Genomic DNA, 22,286 nt, shown 5'->3' with positions numbered 1-22,286 from the left:
TAAATCACAGCAGTGGGTGTTTACACAGAAGTCTCACAGCAAAGACGCCCCTTTAAACAGAGTGTTCAAATCAGAGGACTAAAATCATGGTAGAAAACAGCCATTTATTTCTAAATTATGCCAATTTTTTAATGTAAAATCATATTAACATTATAAGTGCACCTCAGGAAACATTATAAAATATTTTAAAAATCCAGCTCATGACCACTTTAATAAATGAATCTGTCATAGTAAAAGTTCTTCCGAAACTTAGCCGAAACTTATTTCAGCTGAACAAATTTTACATATACTCCAGCATCATTTTTGGTTAAGGTGAAGTGCGTCAAGACTGCTGACATATTTACCTGTTGTAGCTTATCCACGTTGTCTGTAGTCACTGACAAAGTCAAAAAACATCATCAGAGAAGTGCTAATTAAACGTCACTGTCACCCTTCAAAGCTATTTTGATCTGAAACAATACATATACATTATATATATATATATATGTGTGTGTGTGTGTGTGTGTGTATTGTTTTTTTTTTTTTTTTGCTATTTCAGCTGAATATTTTTGGTTTCCGAAATGTCAGTGCATCACTATATGATAGCAGTCATATTAAATACCAGCCATATTAAATAAATTATCTTCTGGCACGATTCTTTAATTGACATGCTGCTGACTTGGAAAGTCTGGGCTTAAAACAATTCCTGAACTGATTTCCTATTCAACTCTTGATACCAATGATAATCCCTTTATAAATGATTACTAAATTTAATTATACAAAAAATAAATTCATTTAATTAAAACATTAAACATCACAAAAGTTTCTGAGAATTTCTCATATTTTGTAGATTCAGCAAACATATTATCGATTCATGGAAATGAACAGAAAATAGAGGCAAATGCTGTGAAAGCAACATTAAAACAGGTTCATGTTTAAACATAACAATGACATAGAAGTGTATTTCCTGGAATGAAAACATGACTCTCAATGCTATTAATTTAGGAATGTCCTAGTTACCAAACATCCAGCAATCAGATAAGAGCATCTATAAAAGATGTGTGTGAGAGAGCAATAAACCATTAACATGAGTCACACACACAGACACACAACTGTCCCAGAGTTCACCTTGATCAGTCACCAAATTGATAACTAAAACCTGAAGCAAATAGCACAATAGTCTCCCAATGCACACACATCATTAGAAAAGAGTTTAGTGAGTTTACAGTACACTCACTGTAAGTACAGACCCCTGAAGGAACCCTGGACTAAGTGCTTTAAATCAACGAAAAACACAATGCTGATAGTTCATGAATCACCTCCGGCAGGGTTCGAACCTACAACCTTTCAGTTCCAGCATTGATCTTTAGCCACTAGGCTTTTAATTTCCACTACTTAAATTCATTCTGTTACTAAATGTAAAAGCACAGACTGTGTGCACCTGCTAGTTTACCTACTAACTGCATCAGAAAACTCTTTCAATACATTTCAAGTCACTTGAAGACTGAATTCACAGATCCAATATACTGATTCACAGGCGTTTTCTTTCTCAACTGTTTACATTCACTTAAGACATAAATGATTTAAGACGTAAAAAAGACGAGCAGCTGTCTCTCAGACAGCGTGTGCATATACCGAAATGAGCTCTCTTTCGCTGCTTACTGTACAGCTTAAACTTTGTTTTTAAACCACAACCCTTAAAAACGCAAGCAAATGATAAGCTTTTGTGATCGCGTCATCACGTGAGCATAACCGCGATAGACTATTGTCCAAAATCTCTACCGGCTGACAAATTTCTACCGGTATATTGCCCACCCCTAATTTAAGATGATTTTTTTTTTTTTTTTTTTTTTTTGCAATTAAATAACAAGTAACCACAAAAGTAAGACAATAAGTTAATCTAAGAACATATTCATACATTCTGCCACAGATATACGTCTGTGCCGGTTCTTTAAAGAATAACTGACTCCGGGCCGTTAAATTCTTAGAAAACAATGCAAACCCGAGGTGGTAATGCCGATATGCATATCGCAACGGCATGCGATAGATGGATGATTTTAGTAGGCTACTACAAAACGATATGAAAAGTCAAAGTTTTAGGTCAACACATATAGCAGTGAATGGACTGGGCACGCGACTGTTACTTACGTGACTTGCTTGACATTAAAAGATTTATTAACTGCAATAAGTTGCGGAAAACAACTCCTTGCAGTCTCGCGCTGTCTGCTGTCTGACACGCACAACCGAAGCGCGTGCACAACCCGCCTCTGACAAAATGTCTGTCTTGGTCAGTATTCATGTAAACACAGTCGGTTATGACTTAAGTTAACGTTATCAGTTGAGAAAGAAATCGGATGCGTTTCAGTGCAGATAGCCTGCTGCTGTCTGTCAAACAACAAAAGATAAAGAGAAATTCACTCACTGCTCTTGACTAAATAACTTCTGTAGCTTTATTATGAATCAATGTATATTTAATTCATGTGAAGACTATGCAGTGTTTTAGATTTACATTTGATCATTCAGTTTCTGTATTGTTTCTTACTTGGATGCTATTTTTTTTATAGCTATGCTATTTGTCCTATTGTTTGTAGGCTAGTTCTTATTTTTAAATAACAAAGATAAAATAACAAAAATAACTAATCATTCACCCCTACTTTCAGGTTTTTTTTGTTTACCTGGATGTTCTTGATTTTAAGATTTAGGTTGATATAACTATATTATTATCAAGCAAAGAGTTTTAAATATTGGAATACTGTTTTTTATTTATTTATTTATTTTTTTTACATTGGTGTTAAAATTACATTGCCAGATTTGTGACATTACTTTTTAAGTAGGTAATGCCAAAACACTTTCAGAAGTTGTAGTGATTATTTCCTTTCCCAGAAAGAATGTGAAACATATACTATATTGGTTATATAATTTTCATTTTTTTTTTTTAAATATTTTTAAATATAATTTAAATTGATTTTACACACTTAAAGCCATATCGTATCGCATATCGAATATCACATTTTTTAACAAGGTATTGAATTTTTTTTCAATATCGCACAGCCCTAATGTGAATTAGCCTACCTGAGTCTGTGAGTCTCTCACGGCAGCAGTGTCTCTACTAATAGCAAAACTATAAGTTTTTTCTACCTCAAGAACCACACAGTTATTACCTCGCTGGTGAGAAATGTATCTTAAGTTGCTAAACTATTTTACTGATTAATTTGTCAGAGCAGCACTGACAACATGTTTCTGTGCAAGTGTGTGTCCGTACTAAACAGTAAGCGAGAGAACAGAACAGTAAGAGAATGTGCGCTTTCAGGACACAATAAAACTTAATTTTGTGGCAAAAACCATGACAATAATTTGTCGTTTTTATCCTATTATTTACTATATTTATTTGCTTGGTCGGTGTCTGTGTGGGTTTTGTTTCTTTTGCGGTTGTAGGCTGTAAGGAACTATTGAAATAACTGAAATCATTTGGCGAAGTGATGTGGAACTGCAATGCGGTCAAGACCTGCCTAGAACTACTTTAGCCGTGCGTTTCCCTGAAAATAATTGCACACCTTAGAACGTTGGTCAACCAATCAGATTAGAGCATTCAACAGCCCTTTAGTGTATATATATATATATATATATATATATATATATATATATATATAAAAGTAACATTTTTTTTATCAGTTTCATATATGGAGAGGTGTAATATAAATAACTTTTTGTTTGGTGTAAAATTACCCTGGCTTGAATAAATATATTATATGGCAGTACTTTAATTTGATTTTATGATATTCAACAGCAAAAACACATGTGAAATACAGACTACATACATGCATGCTGCATCTTTGGCATGTAAACAACATTACACAAAGTTTTCACAGCTTGAAATTATTGTATAATTCAAACACTTAGTTGAGGACAGCTGAGAATGGGGCAGGGGTCTAGTAGTAGGCTAGCATAGTAGCATAACATACACATAAGCACTGAAATCGACCCAGTTTCACCTCTATCTGTAATACAGCTGTGCCGATGATTATCAGCCTGCATTACAGAACATGTTTCACAGCGACGGAAAGCCTGACTCATTTCTCTGAATCGATTCATTCGAAACACAATTTCTTTTTTTTTTTTCTATTAAGTTGCATTAATAATGGTATTTATTGTAATTTCATCTGTCAGTTTATTGCAGTCATGAACAGAGCTATATATGAGTCGAATATATTCGAAAAACAAGGTTCTCCAGTTGGCGAGTTGTTAACCGGATCATTTACGAACCGACAGTTGTTGACTCGAGAATCGTCTAGAACTATTTAGTCCGATTCGTGAACGAATAGCTCAGTCCTGTGTGGTGATGACACCCTGTTTTGTCGAACTGATTCACTCAAAAGATTCGAATCACAAGTATGATTAATTCGAACACTTTTACGAATCGGAGATTGTTAATTTATCATGCATCCACCACTTAAACAATCCATCATGACCACGAGACAAAACATGAAGAATTTGCAAGGAAATCTTAAATGATTTTAACTTATATAGGCTAAAAGACTAGCTGGATTCACGTTGCACATTAAATCTTTTATAATCCACCATTCCAATAAGAATCGCACCAGCTGATCAACTACTACCATCACTTATTTCTTTACAACAGTAGCCTAAATGACCCCCCAAAACGACAACTAGTTCGTGCACAACGCTGACAGCGCCAAATAATGGTAGGAAAAAAAAATGTACCTTCATCCTCAGTGAGATGTTTCTACCCTGCGCTCCTCATGGTCATAAACTTCATTATGATCTCCATCCGATAGAATAAACGCTGCATGTGTGTGAGGGAGACGAGCTGCTTAAAATAGCGACACAAGGAGCGGGGGCTGAAGACGAGGGAAAAAAAGAGCCACGAACACCCATAAACAGCCCTAACATCAGCCTTCACTCCTCTGAATGTGTCAAACTGGCCGCAGTTTCATCTTAACCTTAAGTTTTAAAGTGCGTCTATACGCTGCTGCTTGTATTTATAAACGAATCATGCTTCTCACACGCTCCTTTTTAAAATAAGTCAATACGGATTACAGTTAAACGAATATGAACATTTTGAGGATTTGAGCTGCAGAGGAAGTGAAAGTTTGGGTGGTAGGGTTGAGACTGTTAGGTTAGCAAACTAACTAGCTTTGCAAAGCGCCAGCAGGTGTTAGTTAAAATAATTAAACTCCGTTTTGATATCCGCGTTAAAAACTCTGGTTTGTATTTAATTCTTTTTAAATGACTTTGAAATTGATGTGCACGGATATGTCACGCAGAATCTTTGACAGTTTTATGCACAAGACCCATGGCAATGTAGTAAATGATACTGACCTCTTTTCTGTAGGGTGACTGGGAGCTCAAGGGCAAAATTCACCGTTCATAAACATTTATTTCAGCCAGAAATTGAGTATTTTAAACCTTTTGATGGCCCATCTTCGCCTGTCTGTCTGTCTTTGCGGTCTATCTGACTTCCTGGATGAACAGCCGCGTGCGCATATAGTTAAGTTCACTCGCACTCTCACACACACACACACAAATACATATATAAACACATACGGAAATAAAGTGCATGACATCTCGCCAGAGTATGCAAAGAAGCCAATTTCCTCTCAGTCCAGAACCATATGGGTGAATCTTTAATATTAATAGGATAACTTAAAAATAATAACGCTTAGTTATTTGAGGACATATTGTAACAGCTTTGTTTTTTTTTCTTTTTAATTAAATTTTTAATTTGTAAGAGTAACATTAGTCAAAATGACACTATTCTTGTTCCCTTTAAACTTTGCCTCTACAATGAATGTATAAAAAGTTTTTAAAAAATAAAAAACAGGGGAAATATATCTTTTTTTTTAGCAAGTCCAAGATTCATAACTTAACAATACAACTTTACAATGTAATTGCATCCCACATTACAAAAAAAAAAAAAAAAAATACACTTGAAGGTTTAAACATAGTTTAAATGTTTCTAATAAAAAAAAAATCCTATATTGAAGAATCACCCATATTTCTCTTGTACATACAATAACTTAACTATTAAAATATTATTAGCCTATATTAAGGAATTGCGTGTCAACATGAACAAAAATAAAATCCCTGGATATGCTATATTGAGTCCAAGAGTTTAAACACTGCATCACCTGACCAGTTGTAAATGCTTTCTTTATGAAGCCTGAAGGTTCATCAAGGGAAAATCAATCGAGCGCAGAGGGAATCTATGGAGACGCGAATAGTGACACCAGATACAATAAAGGCGCTTTTAATAGACGGTGCACCGTATCAAAAAATACAAAATACCCCCGAAAGACAAAGCAGATTATCCGCCAAAGCCATAATAAATGTGAATACCAACAAAAACGGCCTTACCAAGTCAACAAAGCTTTATCTTTAATCCAGGACCAACTCCATAGAAGTCCAGTTACAAGCAAATGTCTTCAGGCGAATGAACGCTCTTCTCAAAGATGAACCGTGAAAATCCACCTTATTTCTCCTGTAGTCCTTGTGAGGTGGAATGTTGAGGGAAATAAACTTCCAAACTCATTGCAATTGGCTTCTTACTGCTCCTACACCTGAAAATGCATCAACCTGTTTTATTTTCGACAGACGTCATGACTCTCTCCACCGTCAGTGTGATGATAAAACGTCCACACAGTGCTTGTTATGATATCCAGCGTAAATACTATACTAAACCCCGCGCGACTGACAAAGACTTGACAAGCGTCTGACGCTTTTAGAAAAACCCATCGTACCTGCTACAAGGTAACAGCGCTGATAAACGATCTCGCGAGTCAGACAGCTTTGAAATTCAACGCCGCCACCTGCCGGTTGAATAAGGAAGAACCCATGAAGACACAATAGAGATGGCAGTGACAATTCCCTGAAATGGCTATGGTAGGATTATAATCTAGTGTAATGATGATTAGATCGAGGATTTAACGTAGATTATTCCCGCTGACAAGTTAATATAATATATTAGGCTACAATATAATTATGTGTGGCATGAGTCTGACCAAGCATGAGTTGGATCCATTTTTGCTGAATCTTATCATATGTTGAACACCTGTTATTCTAATTTTTGAATCTGATAGTTAACTTATCTCCTAACAAATATATTTTGATAATGATGATATTATTATTATTGTTATTATATTATTAGCTATTATTGTTGTTATTTTGTTATTGTTGTATCCGTTTTATGCAATATATTTTGCACTTATTGTAATTTTGATCAAGTTTATAATAAAATTCTTTATATATGTATAATACAAATCTTATAGATTTGATTAGTATTATAGTATTATTATTATTTGTAGTAGTAGCAGAAGCAGCAGCAGTAGTAGTAGTATTCCTGTTTTATGCAACACAATGGAGATATGCTGTTTGAATACAAATGTTTATTTATTTATAATACAAATCTTCTAGATTTTTCCAATAAGTCATTCCCAATTTATTTCACTAACTTCACCATGCTTGTTCACAAGAAAAATAATAATAATAATAATGGCAAAAAGGATGATAAACAGTTAGCCTAAAAACATACATTGTGTGTGAATACATGAATAACTTTGAATATGCACAATGAACAAAAATGAAACCTATCCAAACCAATCTGTGGGATGGAAATCAAACTCAGTGTGAATCCAATGCAATTCAAATTACATACAAATAAATAATGGCACTAAATTATAGATGAGCATGTTTTTTCTTGTCTTTTCATAATGACAGTAATACGCTTACCTGATCAAGATAGAAATTCATGACTGAGAGGCAGAAGTGGAACTGACAACTTCAGAAAATCTTCATGTTCCTTGACTGATAATAAGAACAATACATTTAAAACGCGGAGAGACTCTCTCTCTCTCTCTCTCTCTCTCTCTCTCTCTCTCTCTCTCTCTCTCTCTCTCTCTCTCTCATTTCCCTTATGTCATTCTTGCGCACAAGCTGTTCAAACTACATTTCCCAGCATGCATCGCTCGACCATCTCCACCAATCAGATTCCTCGGCCTACCCTCCCATTGAAAAAAGAGGCTCGAGACTGAAAACGTTGTCGGTGCAGTGTGATTGTTTACACATAGGTATTTCCTGCAATATTGTCAATATTTAAATATAATAAATGGCATCGACTTTACTGTCACCCATGGTGGATTATTATAACGACGAGGAAGAGCTAGACAGTGTGGATGAAGATGAAGATCGCAGTTTCAGAGGCAGAGACTCGGAAGAAGGTGAATACGCACAATAATTTCAATTTATTTACCTTTTTATCACATTCACTTATGGTTTATGCATTAAAAGTCATATTTAATATGCTAATGACTGAACTGACTGTAAGTTGATAGTTAAATAGGGGCTCCTTTATGAGTAAACATGCAAGGAAAGTGTGCATGTGTCGAGTTGCTTTCTGTTTATTTTAGAGCTCGCTGGGTTTTTTGCAACTTTATCGGCATTATTTAATCTGTATAGTGATATTTTTAGACCTTAATGATGGCTGTGTAAGCCTTTAACTGTGTAATGGCTATGCATTTTCATATGTGTGTGTTTTATGTGCTATCCAGCCTGTTGATAAACAGTTAGCACAGAGTTAGCACACGTCAGGAAACAAATACATTAAGCAGGATGTTTTTCAACTCATACAGACTCGAAATGAGATGCACCAGAGGACGTATTTGCTTTTAACGTAAGATGTTGGGAAACAGCTGGTTTATGGTGGCAAATATTTGGTTTAAAATGCTTGGAGTTGATCTCCGCTCACTTAGCTTCTGCTGGTATCATGCACACATTTGAGATGAGACTGATGGTAATGAAATCAGACTCAAGAGATCAGTTTAAACGACAACTGTACATGACATAATGTATTTTCACGTTCCCTTTAATAATAAAAGCTTTCAATATTTAAAATATATGAAACATCTGGAAGAATAAAGAATGTGTGTGTGTGTGTGTGTTTATCAACTTTCTCAATACATATGAAGTTCATCATACAGTTTTAAGAGAAATGTAGATGAATAGCATTATAACAAATTACCAGTGTTGAATGACACCTAATAATCTTATTAAATTAATAATTATTTTGTTAAAAAAACAACAACCACCATCTAGCATTATATCATATGTGTAACATGCAATTCAGTTCAGTCCCTGTTTTGTCTGCCTGTATTCCCCAGTTAGTTTCCTGTTTCTGTTGTCTACAAAGGCTGATTTTACAAATGATTTTTCTGGCACTACTCAATTCAACTTCAGACCTAAGCCAAGGCATTAAAGACAATATTGAGGAAATCTTGTGACATTCTCAAATTTATTTAATTTTGAAATTGTATAATAATTATTGTGCATGCTTCCCTCATACAAATATATTTTAAACCAAAATCTTAATGTTAAGAAATGTTAATGTCCATTTGTCAACCGTCCTTCAACTATCTTGTTTGAAGTTCTCTTCTGCTCACCGAGGCTTCATTTATTTGAATACAGCAAAAACAGTATATTGTGAAATATTTTTAAAATTTAAAATAACTGTTTTCTATTTGATTATACTTTAAAATGCAATTTATTTCTGTGATGGCAAAGCTGAATTTTCAGCATCATTACTCCAGTCTTCAGTGTCACATGATCCTTCAGAAATCATTCTAATATGCTGATTTGCTGCTCAAGAAACATTTATTATTATTATCAATGTTGAAAACAGTTTTGTACAATTTTTTTTTCAGGATTATTTGATGAATAGAAAGTTCAGAAGAACAGCATTTATCTAAAATCATGTATCTTTTTCCACCCACATTCCCTTTTGATTGTAGCTCTAAGTAAGAACAACAGAGTAGAGGCTTTTTATATTTTTTTCTAAATTCTCGGGTGTCTTGGCCCCATATGTTTTTTTTTTTTTTACAACAGAGTAGAATATCTGGTTGAGTTACCATAGAAAATCATTTAAGCTACCATGTCTGTCCGCTAGATGGTGCTACATATGTGCAGTTAATAAACTAAATGGCCAAAAGTTCCATACCTTGGCTTATCCTAGTGAATCATTCATTTTTGCTGTTATATTTATTATTATTATAGACACAGAAGATGCAAGTGAAACAGATATGGCCAAACATGATGAAGACGACTATGTTGAAATCAAAGAACAGTGAGTACTCCTAATCATCCATTCATGACAAGTCTATCTGTCTGTCTGTCTGTCTGTCTGTCAACAGTGAACAGCCTTGTGGAAATAATGTATATGACAAATGTATGCTATTTGCATGTTATGTAATAAAACTGCATAATTTCTTTTGAGATTTTTTGTTTTTGTCTTGATTTCAGGATGTATCAAGACAGACTGGCATCCCTCAAAAGACAGCTACAACAACTGCAAGAAGGTGACTGGAAATACTCCTATTCACTATTGAATATCTTTCTATCTATCTTTTGTTATGTATTTTGCTGACTTGTGTACTTAAATTATACCAAAATTTTCCAACAATGTTTAAATCCAGATGAATCAACTATTTTAACCAGTGTAAGGGCCGTGTCATTGCGTCACCTGTCAGTGACGTCATATCCGCATTACCCTTGATTTCCGTAGAAACCATGACAACACCAAAAATATATTATGTGTTTTATTAGACAGGTAAGAATCTGTTTGGATACATTTATCGACAGAAAATGAATTGTTATATAGCTCAACACGGTTAGTCTTATTGTTTGAATCTCTTGTTTTCTTGATTTACTGCAATGTTTGTACCATGCTTCAGAGACAACATTATATTGTCAAGTGGCTAACATAGCTTAATCAGAAAGAGCTTTCTTTGTAGTAACAGTAAAACAGAATTTTCTCCACCATAGAATAAATTTTAAAATGAACTGCATGCCATTTAGCAACACAAGTCATCCAGCTTTTATTAATATAATATTCTAACATCGATCTAGCTTACTGCAATGTGCGACAAGTAGAGTAACATTATACCATAACTTTCAAGACACTCAAATGTATTTTTATTATGATTGTTTTGACCAAGTAAAACAGTGCTGCGTTACCCTACAACTTTAATCTGTCAAATAAAGTGTCCTGTATGAGTAATTCGGCACTTGTGACTGTTTCATTAAAATGAAATAAAATAATGTGAATTTAATTGATCAAACATAACTGTAACAAAGTTCAGGGAAGAAGGAGGCAGGATCCGGCAAACGTTAAACGTAACTTTAATCATAAAATAAACACAAACAACAAAATGAAAGGAGCGGCGAAGGCCGACTGTAGCATAATAAAATCTCCAGAGCTCCTCCATTGGACTCGAGACTGTGTCGCGCAGATGTCTCTCATTAGCATTCTCTCCACTGGCCTCGTTCTACTCCTGCGGCTCTCGGCCCCACCCTGCTTCATACCACAGAAAAGTTAATAAAACTTTTAATGCATTAGCTCATCCATCTGTCGGATTGCTTTCCATCGGCTGTGGAGGTGAAGACAACAACTCCCATGATTCCACACTCATTCACGGCGTCATCAAGCTACGCCTTTGTTATTGTTTTGAATAAGCGACCTTTAGCAGTGAAAATTACATACTGTGCCTTTAATAATGAAAGTTTAAAAGCAAATTTATATTGTACATTACCAGCTTTTTAAAAATAGGTAAAATAAAAACCAATGTAACTATAACGATGTAACAATATAACTATTACTATTACTCTTATTAACTTTACTATATTAAGGCATTATTCTTTTTTCAAACAAGTCTGTTGACAATGGAGAAAATTAACATAATTCATAGATTTTGATATTTTTTTGACATAAATATCACCATTGCACCCCTTGATCAAGACAGGTTATTCCAGTGGGATTGTCCCTGTAATAAGTGTACTATACATCACTGTGGATAAAAAATGTCAGCTAAAAATGAGTAAATTAGATCAGTTTCATACCTATTAATTTCCACAGGCACACTGCAGGAGTACCAGAAGAGAATGAAGAAGCTTGATCAGCAGTATAAAGAGAGACTTCGTAACGCTGGTAAAGATGATTTATAATAAAGCTTTTCATCTCAATGTCAGTGTCAATATTTCAGAAGCCAATATTTATCTCTTGTTTGTGCTCTCTCTCTCTCTCTTTCTGTCCCTCTCCTCCCATCTCTTTATCTTTTCAGACTTATTTCTACAACTTGAGGTAAGCTGCAATTTCATTCATTTTATGTATCTATGTTTAATTACAACTGCAAAAAAAGCAGATATGACAGGTTAATTAATGTTAAATAAATTTCTTGTAGACGGAGCAGGTGGAGAGGAACTACATCAAAGAGAAAAAAGCAGCGGTGAAAGAATTTGACGATAAGAAAGTGGAACTGAAGGAAAATCTTATTGCAGAGCTGGAGGAGAAGAAGAAGATGATCGAGAATGAGAAAATAACAATGGAGCTGACAGGAGGTGAGAAAGTGGAAAAGTGAGATCAGATAGAAAAATGCAACCTGAGAGGGTTTTTGTGCAAGGCATTGTTAGTATTGCTGTTGTAGAGAACAAGATCCTGTTCCTATAGCTGAACGCTTCGCTACTATCTTTTGTGTAGAAAGAAAAAAAAACTTGAAGCAATAGTTCACCCAAAATGAAATTCTGTCATCATTTACTTAACTTTTATGTCATTCCACACCTGAATGACTTTTTTTTTTGCAGAGCACAATAGGAAAAAAGCAAGAAATGTTGAATGAACTTTTTTCCAAGCTTTTTTACATGCAGTGAACAAAGACTGAGGGACTTTCAAGCTTCAGAAAAGGAAATAAAAGCACAATAAAAATATCATAAAAGTGATAAAACTCTCTTTGATGAGTTCATGAGAGAGGGTAGCAATTTCCAATTTGTGAATGATTCATTCTTTTGAGTCAAAGAATCAGTAAAACTCAATGATCTAGTCACTGTGGTTAACTCACTGGGGAGGATGATTAACAGTAGCTATGTATCAAAAGTTACGAATTTAACTTATACATGAAATTGGAATATCTCATAAAACATTTCAGAATAAAGCACCTTTTCCATCGCATGTCAAATCAAGTCACCTTTATTTATATAGTGCTTTTTTCAATGCAGATATCTATAATAAGTTGTTAATAAATTGCTGGGAGGTCATTATACCCAACCATTTTGATGACAGACTTTGGTTCAGGCATTTCAGAATGACCAAACCAATATTTGAGATGCTGCGCAATGAAATTAGTCCTCTGGTTAGTCCAGTTATCCAATCACATCCACTGTTTAGGCAAAGTCATGTGAGTTTTTGCGCATAAATGTGTTTCCATTGTAGTTTATGTGCATGTCTTCTTATCAGATTAAAAAATTATCAGCCTCAATTGAACGCATACATTTTTATGCACATTTTTAGAGATCTTGGCAATTCCGTCCATAGGTAGATAGAAACATAGCTAGTAAGTAACATTTTAAATTTTTGTCTGTTCATCACACAAAGCTATCTTATGACTTCAGAAGACATTTATAGAAGTCATATAGGCCACTTTTATTATATTTTTATGGTGCTTTCTCATCCTTTTTTTCAAGGTTTAAAGCCTCAGTTGCAAAAATTGTCCAGTACAGCCTTCAGAATTTCCCTTTTTGTGTTTTGAGTTTATTTTTGTGTGAGATATTCATTTAAACCCCTAAATCTAGTATGCTATCATTTATTTATTTATTTTAGATTCCATGGAGGTAAAAACCCATATAACCCGGAAGCTCCGGAGACGACCCAATGACCCTGTGCCCATTCCAGACAAGCGAAGAAAGCCTGCACCTGATATCCTTCACATAGCTGTAGAGACAGAACACATGCACTGGAAACACTTCACACCGCCAACACATCAGTTAAATAGACCATCTTCTATGCAACTGTAGGGCATCTGTAATGATCAGGTTTTCTTAACTTTCCTCACCTCAGTTAAATTATTTACTCACTGATGAACAGATCATGGAAGATCTAAGAACATTGAACAAGGTAAGGTTATGACTCAGCAAAATTGGAATTAGCTCCATTTTTATGGGGCAAATTAAGTACAAGTTTCACTGCCTCTCAGATACAGTATCAACTTTTTGACCTAATTTTCAATATATCTCATTTTACAGCATTATAATTTATAAAAATGTAATACACTTGCATATTCGTTTGCAGGCTATGAGATGAGAAAAAGTAGTGTGATAGAAAAAGTTCATTTCATTGAAACGTAATGAATGTCTTCATGACTTGCGTCTCGGCTTTGAAGAAAGGATTTTTTTTTCTAAAAGCTCTCTATTAGGTAATAAAAAGCAGGATCCCCTGAAAATTTTATTACATTTTATTACTCAAAGAGATACTTGAGACATAGTACTTGCGGATAACAAGAAATTGGCTGTATTTAAAGGGGGGGGCTGCAGCAAACCACAGAAAATAGGTTTCTGACACTGACATATTATTGGATTTATTGCTTTGGCAACTGCTGATTAGTGTTAGCTGACCAAGATATCAGGTTGTTTGTCTGTGTCTGTTGTGTTTTACACCTGAGATTGCTGAAGAAAATCAAAACAATCATCTTTTTTGCTTCATTTCCTTCATAGCTTAAATCTCCGAAAAGACCAGGTATGGACGTTTTGTCTTTTAGAGGTGATTTCCCCATATAATTTCCCATCAGATTTATTTAACCACAAAGGCTTTAAAATGAATTTGAAATTAATTGAAAGCAAATGTCTGTGATGTTTTACAGCATCCCCGTCTTCTCCAGAGCACCTCCCTTCCACTCCAGTGGACACCCCGTCCCAGCGTTATGAGGCACGGATAGAGGAGGGGAAACTCTACTATGACAAGAGATGGTAAGATTCTCTGTGTTCTGCTAGGCATTTCATACTCAGGGCCACATTATACTCCAGGTGCACTTAAAGGATTAGTTCACTTCAGAAATAAAGTTTCCTTATAATTTACTCACCTTCATGTCATCCAAGATGTTCATGTCTTTCTTTATTCAGTCGAAAAGAAATGAAGGTTTTTGAGGAAAACATTCCAGGATTTTTCTCCATATAGTGGACTTCAACAGGGATCAATGGTTTGAAGGTCCAAATAGCAGTTTAAATACAGCTTCAAATGGCTCGACATGATCCCAGACGAGGTATTAAGGCCTTGTCTAGCAAAACGATCTGTCATTTTCTAAAAAAAAAAAAAAAATTATATACTTTTTAACCACAAATGCTTGTCTTGCACTAGCTCTGCGATGCGCCGCGCATTACGTAATCACTTTGGAAAGGTCACACATGATGTGGACGGAAGTACCGACTGACTGTTTTCAAAGCGAATGTGCAAAGACCAAATCAAACGACCTTTACAAAAAAAAAAGTAAAACAAAGAATGTGGCATACAACAAAGACATTAAAATTAATGTTCACATAAGTGCCATCTTTCAGGCTGTTCACAATATGTTATAACGTGTTTAGGCAGCCTAAAATCATTATGGCTTGAGGTAGGCTTGCGTTAGGCAGCGGTGTTGCTGGTGTTAAGCCGCAACATCGGTATCATCACCGCCCCCACCGTCGTTTTGATTTTTTTATAGTAATAAAAATCATTTAGTTCAGTTAGAGAACAGAGACTACAATTAAAAACTAAACGTATCTGCTGAATTCAGCGTGAGCCTAACGGGAGTCGCAGCACAGATCAGCAGCAGGAGTCAGATTTCACCTCACTTTGCCCAATTCGCCTCACTCTTGACTGACAAGACGACGACGGAAGTTTTGGTTTCAAAGCAAAATGTAAAAGCGTCTATTTAAGCGAGTTTGTCATTTTACTGTTTTGTTGTTGTCTTTTTGATTAACAATAATAATGAACCCACCATTCAAACAATTGCGATTTTCAAGTAATAATCAAATAATTCCCAGCGATCATCGAATATTATTTTTGCTTGAAATGCCCATCCCTTGTCGGTACTTCCGCCTACGTCATGACTCACGTGTGATCTTTCCAACGTGAATACGTAACGCGCATCGCAGAGCTAGTGCAAGACGAGCGTTTGTGGTTAAAAGGTATATACATTTTTTTTTTTTTTTTTCAAAATGACCGATTGTTTTGCTAGATAAGACCCTTATTCCTCAGCTGGGATCGTGTAGAGCCCTTTGAAGCTGCACTGAAACTGCAATTTGGACCTTCAAACCGTTGGTAACCAATGAAGTCCACTATATGGAGAAAAATCCTGGAATGTTTTCCTCAAAAACCTTAATTTCTTTTCGACTGAGGAAAGAAAGACATGAACATCTTGGATGACATGGGGGTGAGTAAATTATCAGGAAATTTTAATTCTGAAGTGAACTAATCCTTTAGTTCTGGGTTATTGTGTTTTACATTCTTCATTAGTAATTAATGCTGCATATTCAGGTTTTAAGATTTCACACTGTATGTTTCTTAACTCTGATTTAACACGCTTATTTGCATGTTTATGATCAGTGACTCGTTGTTGGTTTAAAGAAAAGATAACCCTGGGTAAAGCACATTATGAAAAGCCCTTATCAAGACTGACTGATTTACATTATGGAAATGAATGGTGTATTTACAGCTTCTACCAGCATAGGCTAATTGCCCATGCTTACCACTCAAACCTTGACCCCTCTGGTTCCTGCAGGGCCTTGAAGCCTCAAGAAAAAAATCACTCTTTTGTACTTGTACTGACCACAAGATGGCGCAATCACTCTTTTGCTTTTCAATTCTATCATGTTATAGTTAACGTAAAGGACAGTGTCACGTCAGAGAGCTGGAACTGACCTGAGACAAGACAGACCTAGAGCATCTATCTGTCTGTATATTTATCTGTCTGTCTGTCTATCTATCTATCATTCTATCTATCATTCTATCTATCATTCTATCTATCTATCTATCTATCTATCTATCTATCTATCGTTCTATCGTTCTATCTGTCTATCATCATTGTATTATGTTGCTCTTTCTATCGTTTTCTGTTATTCTATTGTTCTATTGTTCTGTCTATCATTCTGTCTTTCTGTCATTCTGTCTATTGTTCTGTCTGTCATATTTAATCATAAAATGTAGACTTATTTGTATACATAATTTGTATCATAATTTACATTTTTACAATTTTTTTTTTTATTGTGATTCCGGTATTAAAATAGCATGGCATGTAATTACATGGGAAGGATATTTAAGGATATTTTGATTCTTGTAGCATTCTGATTTTTATTTCATTTGGGCTGTAAGAAAGTATTATCTTTAATATCGCAGTTATTATTATTGACTGTTATTTCATTAGATATGTACATAAGGATGTGTATGTGATGTATTTGCAAGGGGTAGTTTGCTTGAACAAGGCAACATCTGTGCCAGGATTCAGGTCACACATTGCTGACATGGTATTTACCGTTGTTCGTGTCCTGATATTTAATAATGTAAACATTATGGGCATCATGATCCACAAATTTTGACATGCAATACTCTGTACAGACTACATTAATCTATATTTCATTGTTTTGAATAAGTGATCATAATACACAGGAAGCTTGTGGTTTAGGATGAGGTCTGGAGATTACTTTGTCTTATGCGTTTGTGACATTAAATGTCATGAATGCCTCTGGATTTTTATGAGTGTGTCAGCATGCATTCATCCAGTCGTGCCCTTTAGACAGTGGGCTACCGTAGCTTTCAGCATCGCAATCCAACCGGAATATTTTTGTGCAGATGAGGAGAGAGTGAGCGGAGGAGGAAATATGGTCCTGTGTGATACCACAGGCAATAAATATATAATGTTACATGTATATTAAATGCAGTTTTATTCTGCTGTTTTAATAATGAGTGGAGAGGTTGAGTTATGCCTCTATCTGAACTTTTCCAGAGGATGTTTATGTGAAGCCACAGGCTATTTTTTGCTCTCTATGCACTGTGTTTTAAGAGATGGCTCTCTAATTAGTGGTGTTTGTGCCACAGAAAAATACATCATATTTTACCTGACTTGTAAAAGTGAGTTTGGAGCCTAAATGGAAAGTAATGGAACAAAAGACAAAAATAATGGTAAGAAATGTTCTATTATTGAGTTGTGCTTCTTGATGGGCTGCACGCCAAAAATGATTCATGAACAATGACTCTTAAGAACCGATTTTTTTGCTTAATATATGGCATATTTTACCAGAATTGTGAATGAGTTTGCAGTCTGTATTGAGTGTAATGCAATAAAAAAGCAGTGTACTACATAATAATGGCAAAAAAACTCTTTCTATTGAGTCATCACGGACTGCAAAACAGAAGCAAACATTCAGCATGACCAGTCTAATCCGATTCCTTAACAATTGACTCTTATAAGCTAGTTCTTTTTAGTGAATCGAAATAAATAAATAAATAAATAAATAAATAAAAAATACATTGAGTCCAGTGTAGCATGGTTCCCGAAACGAATTACATGTACGAGTCGGTTCTTTTTTTAGTGAATAGTTCAAAAAGACAAGTTACTAGTTTAAATCAGTCTGAAACACTTCCCTGTATAATTTATAGAATTAACAGTGAGATAATTTTATTCACATGTAAGCAAAATTGACATTATAACTAATATATACCCAAATTAATCAGAATTGAATTGAACCATAATAACTATTACATTGGAAAAGTAAGTGCTCCCAATTAAAGGTGCAGTATATTTAATTAATTAATTAATTATCATTTATTTTACCAGGAATAATTCCTTTGAGATATAAATCTCTTCTACCAGGGAGTCCTAGCCAAAATGGCAGCACACAAAGTTTCACATAAAACTGATTCCAAAGAAACAAAACCAGAAATATAAGAAAAGTCCTGTCCAGCACTCATATCTACAGCAACTACAGTTCTAATTAGGTAAAACATGCACGTGATTCTTTCAAGTAAGACTAAAAAGTAATTTAGAAGATTATCTAGTTTTATAACTACAAGTACAATATGATAAAAGACTACAGATGTATGAAGGCAATTTATCTAATAGAGCCTTAGCAGTAAACAGCAGCATATGCATTTTTCTCCTCTGATACAAGGAGGGCCAACCAACCAGTTCATACAAGGTACAATGATGGGTACGTGTAGGAGCACTAGTCACAAATCGTATTGCAGCATGATATATAAATCCAATTTTTTAGTGAAGATGGGTTTGCATGCATATACTGTAGATCACATCACCATAATCCAGCACAGAGAGAAAACAACTTTGGATAATTCTCTTTTTAGCTTCAAAGGGAAAACATTTCTTTAAATGATAAAGAAACCCCAATTTAGGTCTGAGCATTTTTAGTAGATTTTTGATATGAATATTAAAACCCAACCTTTCATCAAGCCATATGCCCAGGTATTTATTGCTGTTTACTCTTTACTCTCTAGGTTAAAATAGGTGGAACCAACTATTTTAGTATGAGAGCGAGTAAAGAGCATATATTTTGTTTTGTTTCTAGTATTTAAAACCAGTTTTAAATTTAACAATGAAGCTAGCGGAAAACACACTCAATGTCAACAAACTGGGTCAGAGATCTCAAATTCTACCTGAATTAAAAAGACTCAGCATCATCTAAAAAACTATGTGCAGTGTCATATTAAACTTACAGTGTAAGGCTTATCACTTTCTGTTGTCAAAAAAGAATGCAATATTGACAGCTAGAGGTTAAAATGGGTGCCAAATTCAAAATATTGGAGTTGTTTCCCCTGTCCCCTCCTCTTAGATTTGACGCCCACAGGGGTTGCCAGATTGAGGACACAAAACAGGAACGAGCGCAACTGTCAATAGAAAGTGATAAGCCTTACACTGTAAGTTTAATATGACTCTGCACATAGAGCTTTTTAGATGATGCTGAGTCTTTTTAGGTCGGGTAGAATTTTATATCTCTGACTCGTTGACATTGACTGTGTTTTCCGCTAGCTGTCAGCCAGGGGTGTTGAAATACTATTGGGTAAATTGGCAGTGGGCAGGATCACACAGACCAAAACAAAAACAGACATTCTGAACCAGAAAGCACATTTCAGAGTAGAATAACTGGCTGTAGCATTGTTTGTTTGTTTGTTTGTTTGTTTTTTGTTTTTTTTGGAGAAACAAGTATTTGAACTTAGCATGTTTCCTAAATCTCTGCAAACATAAAATGGGATTTTTATGCTTTAGTACAGTTAGAAAATTTTGTCCTTTTTCAACATATGTGGACATATCCATTCTGAAGCTTTTGGTTAGTATTGATGGGTGAAGGTGATACATTTTATTGAATAATTACCATTAGAATGTGACTTATTTACAGGATGACTACAGAAATTCAAAATTAGTCATCTGTGAAAAAATAAGTACACCTCTACATTTAAAAGCTACACAGCAAATCCCCAGAGTTAAATCAACTCTGCTCAGAGTACATATGGTCCCTCTCTATATAGTGTTAAAGTAACACTGAAGCAGAGTTAAAAGTAATGAGATAATTAAGCGATTAATTAAGTGATGATTGAGCATTAGTGATGAACACCTGCTGTTAACAAGCAGAATCACTGAAGGGAAATACAAAAACTACAACTGACTTCCAGCCACAGCCTAAAATGAATTCAACTGAAGATAAAATACATTACATTTCTCAAGATCTGATTAAACAACTCCACAAACAGCATATTATCTCATTAACTTTAACTCTGCTTCAGTGTTATTTTAACTCTATGTAGAGAGGGACCATATTTTCTCTGAGCAGAATGGATTTAACTCTAGGGATAATTTTGCTGTGTAGTAATGCTCCCTTTGGCAGAATTTTATTGGACTATTTCCTTATAATTGTACATCAGTCTCTTACATGAATGAAGTTTAATTCTTGCCCATTCCTCCATGCAGAAGGTGATAAAATGATGACAGAATTTTAGTAATTGTGAAATCCTTTAAGCCTAAATATTGCTTTTAGTGAAGATATGTGAGGAGGTAAGCTCACATACAGTACCTGACTAAGAACATGCCCCTAAAGGGAATATTCTGTAATGGTCTTTCAGTCTAAAGGATCTTAGGAGACTAATACTGTTATTGTTTCAGGTACCATAAAAGTCAAGCAATCTATCTGGAGTCCAAGGAGAACACCAAGATCAGCTGTGTCATCAGCTCTGTGGGGACCAATGAGGTTTGTGTCTGATTCTCTCCTCTGATTGGTGCTAAACAAATGACTGTGCTCTTCAGACTAATGACCTGCTCTGAGGGGAAATAAACAGCAGGTTATTGAGATCAGCACAAGTGCATCAGCTTTGGAGGGCCAGAAGAGGAAAATTCTCATTTAGTCGCTCTCATTTATTGTAATCTGCATCCATATCAAATTGTATGAGGATGTTTTTCCAATGGCTTTTGTCTCATTTGCATCCTTTTAATGCCAGCATCAATAACACACTGCATAGATCTGGACTCTTACTTGCTGAGCCAGTGGCTTTGGAGTACAAATCACTGTTTAGGATTCATTTGGATTCTGGAGGAAGGTGCTACAGGATAAACACTGAAATGTTTTGTCTTGGATTTAATTTCTCTTGCAGATCTGGGTGAGAAAGACAAGTGACAGTACGAAGATGAGGATTTATTTAGGACAGCTTCAGCGAGGGGCCTTCATCATTAGACGCCGGTCAGCAGCATAGACATCACTCTTCCTCATCTTCTTCTTTTTCCTTTTTTTTTTTTAACAAACATTTTAATGCTCTTCCTGTTTTACCAAGTCATCTACTACATGTTGAAGCATGTTATTTCTTCCCGTCTTATCTTATTTTTCTATCACTTTCACACGTACTGTATAGATACTACCAAAGTATATCATGAACTGTCTCACAATTGTCTTTCTTTTTGCCTTTTCTTTCTCTATGAATTTTGCATTGTACATGCAATGCAGTTACAATTTCTGAGGTAACACTTAACGCTTTACTGTTTGATTTCAAAGAGCTCAGATGAAGTGAGCAGACAACAATACACATTGGCATTCTATTGTATTACCAGTAAGGCATTTATTTTGTTGTTTTGCTGTTATGTCATGCCATAGTCTATTCTCTCCATGCTTTTGAAAGTGTACAGGATTTCAAATTACTTTGCAAGTTTTAATTTTGTATTTAGTCCAACATTAAATAAATTTGGCTCATACAGTGCAAAACAACATTTGTTTCTGCAGAATTGCTTTTGTTTTTTTTCTCCCCATTAACAGTTGACCTAGTTTTTAATGGCGCTTCTTCTTACACGTACTATAAAATGAGAAACATTAATTTACATTTGTATTTATGTTCCTGGCAGAAGTTTTTTTTTTATATAACAAACAACTTGCAAGTAAATGCTTATAATGTGTTTTTGACAATTATTTTAGCAGGTTGTTAAGATGCTTATAGTACCTAGGTAACTTAG

The 22,286-nt window shown here is 34.9% G+C and overlaps 2 protein-coding genes across 5 annotated transcripts in view; one reads left to right on the top strand and one right to left on the bottom strand.

Annotated features, from left to right (window-relative positions):
* The window catches only part of taok3a (TAO kinase 3a), a 77,530-nt gene extending 69,786 nt beyond the window's left edge, over positions 1-7,744 (bottom strand). The window contains exon 1 of one of the 4 annotated variants that reach the window (XM_051894151.1): positions 7,726-7,744. The gene's annotated coding sequence lies outside the window, so the exon portion shown is untranslated. Of the gene's footprint in view, positions 1-4,701; positions 5,057-5,319; positions 5,528-6,354; positions 6,756-7,725 lie in introns of those variants that run through there. The other 3 variants (XM_051894148.1, XM_051894149.1, XM_051894150.1) reach the window with 3 other exon arrangements.
* Positions 7,745-8,098: 354 nt separating this feature from the next.
* On the top strand, positions 8,099-22,044 carry suds3 (SDS3 homolog, SIN3A corepressor complex component). The gene is made up of 12 exons (XM_051894203.1): positions 8,099-8,213; positions 10,042-10,111; positions 10,288-10,343; positions 11,900-11,971; positions 12,105-12,124; positions 12,225-12,381; positions 13,637-13,732; positions 13,869-13,930; positions 14,527-14,548; positions 14,673-14,778; positions 20,955-21,039; positions 21,440-22,044. Exons 1-12 carry the CDS (start codon positions 8,102-8,104, stop codon positions 21,536-21,538), a joined length of 957 nt encoding a protein of 318 aa, XP_051750163.1. The 5' UTR covers positions 8,099-8,101; the 3' UTR covers positions 21,539-22,044.
* The last annotated feature ends 242 nt before the right edge of the window (positions 22,045-22,286 follow it).

The sequence above is a fragment of the Ctenopharyngodon idella genome, chromosome 5 (genome assembly GCF_019924925.1).
Source record: "Ctenopharyngodon idella isolate HZGC_01 chromosome 5, HZGC01, whole genome shotgun sequence".
In the NCBI taxonomy this organism is placed as follows: domain Eukaryota; kingdom Metazoa; phylum Chordata; class Actinopteri; order Cypriniformes; family Xenocyprididae; genus Ctenopharyngodon; species Ctenopharyngodon idella.
This window is presented reverse-complemented; position numbering and strand designations above follow the sequence as displayed.

Bases quoted from the DNA above. Each gene is read 5' to 3' on its own strand.
- suds3 (XM_051894203.1), top strand. From the start codon at position 8,102: ATGGCATCGACTTTACTGTCACCCATGGTGGATTATTATAACGACGAG. The intron at 10,112-10,287 runs GTGAGTACTCCT...TCTTGATTTCAG, and splicing joins TATGTTGAAATCAAAGAACA to GATGTATCAAGACAGACTGG. The intron at 10,344-11,899 runs GTGACTGGAAAT...TAATTTCCACAG, and splicing joins GCTACAACAACTGCAAGAAG to GCACACTGCAGGAGTACCAG.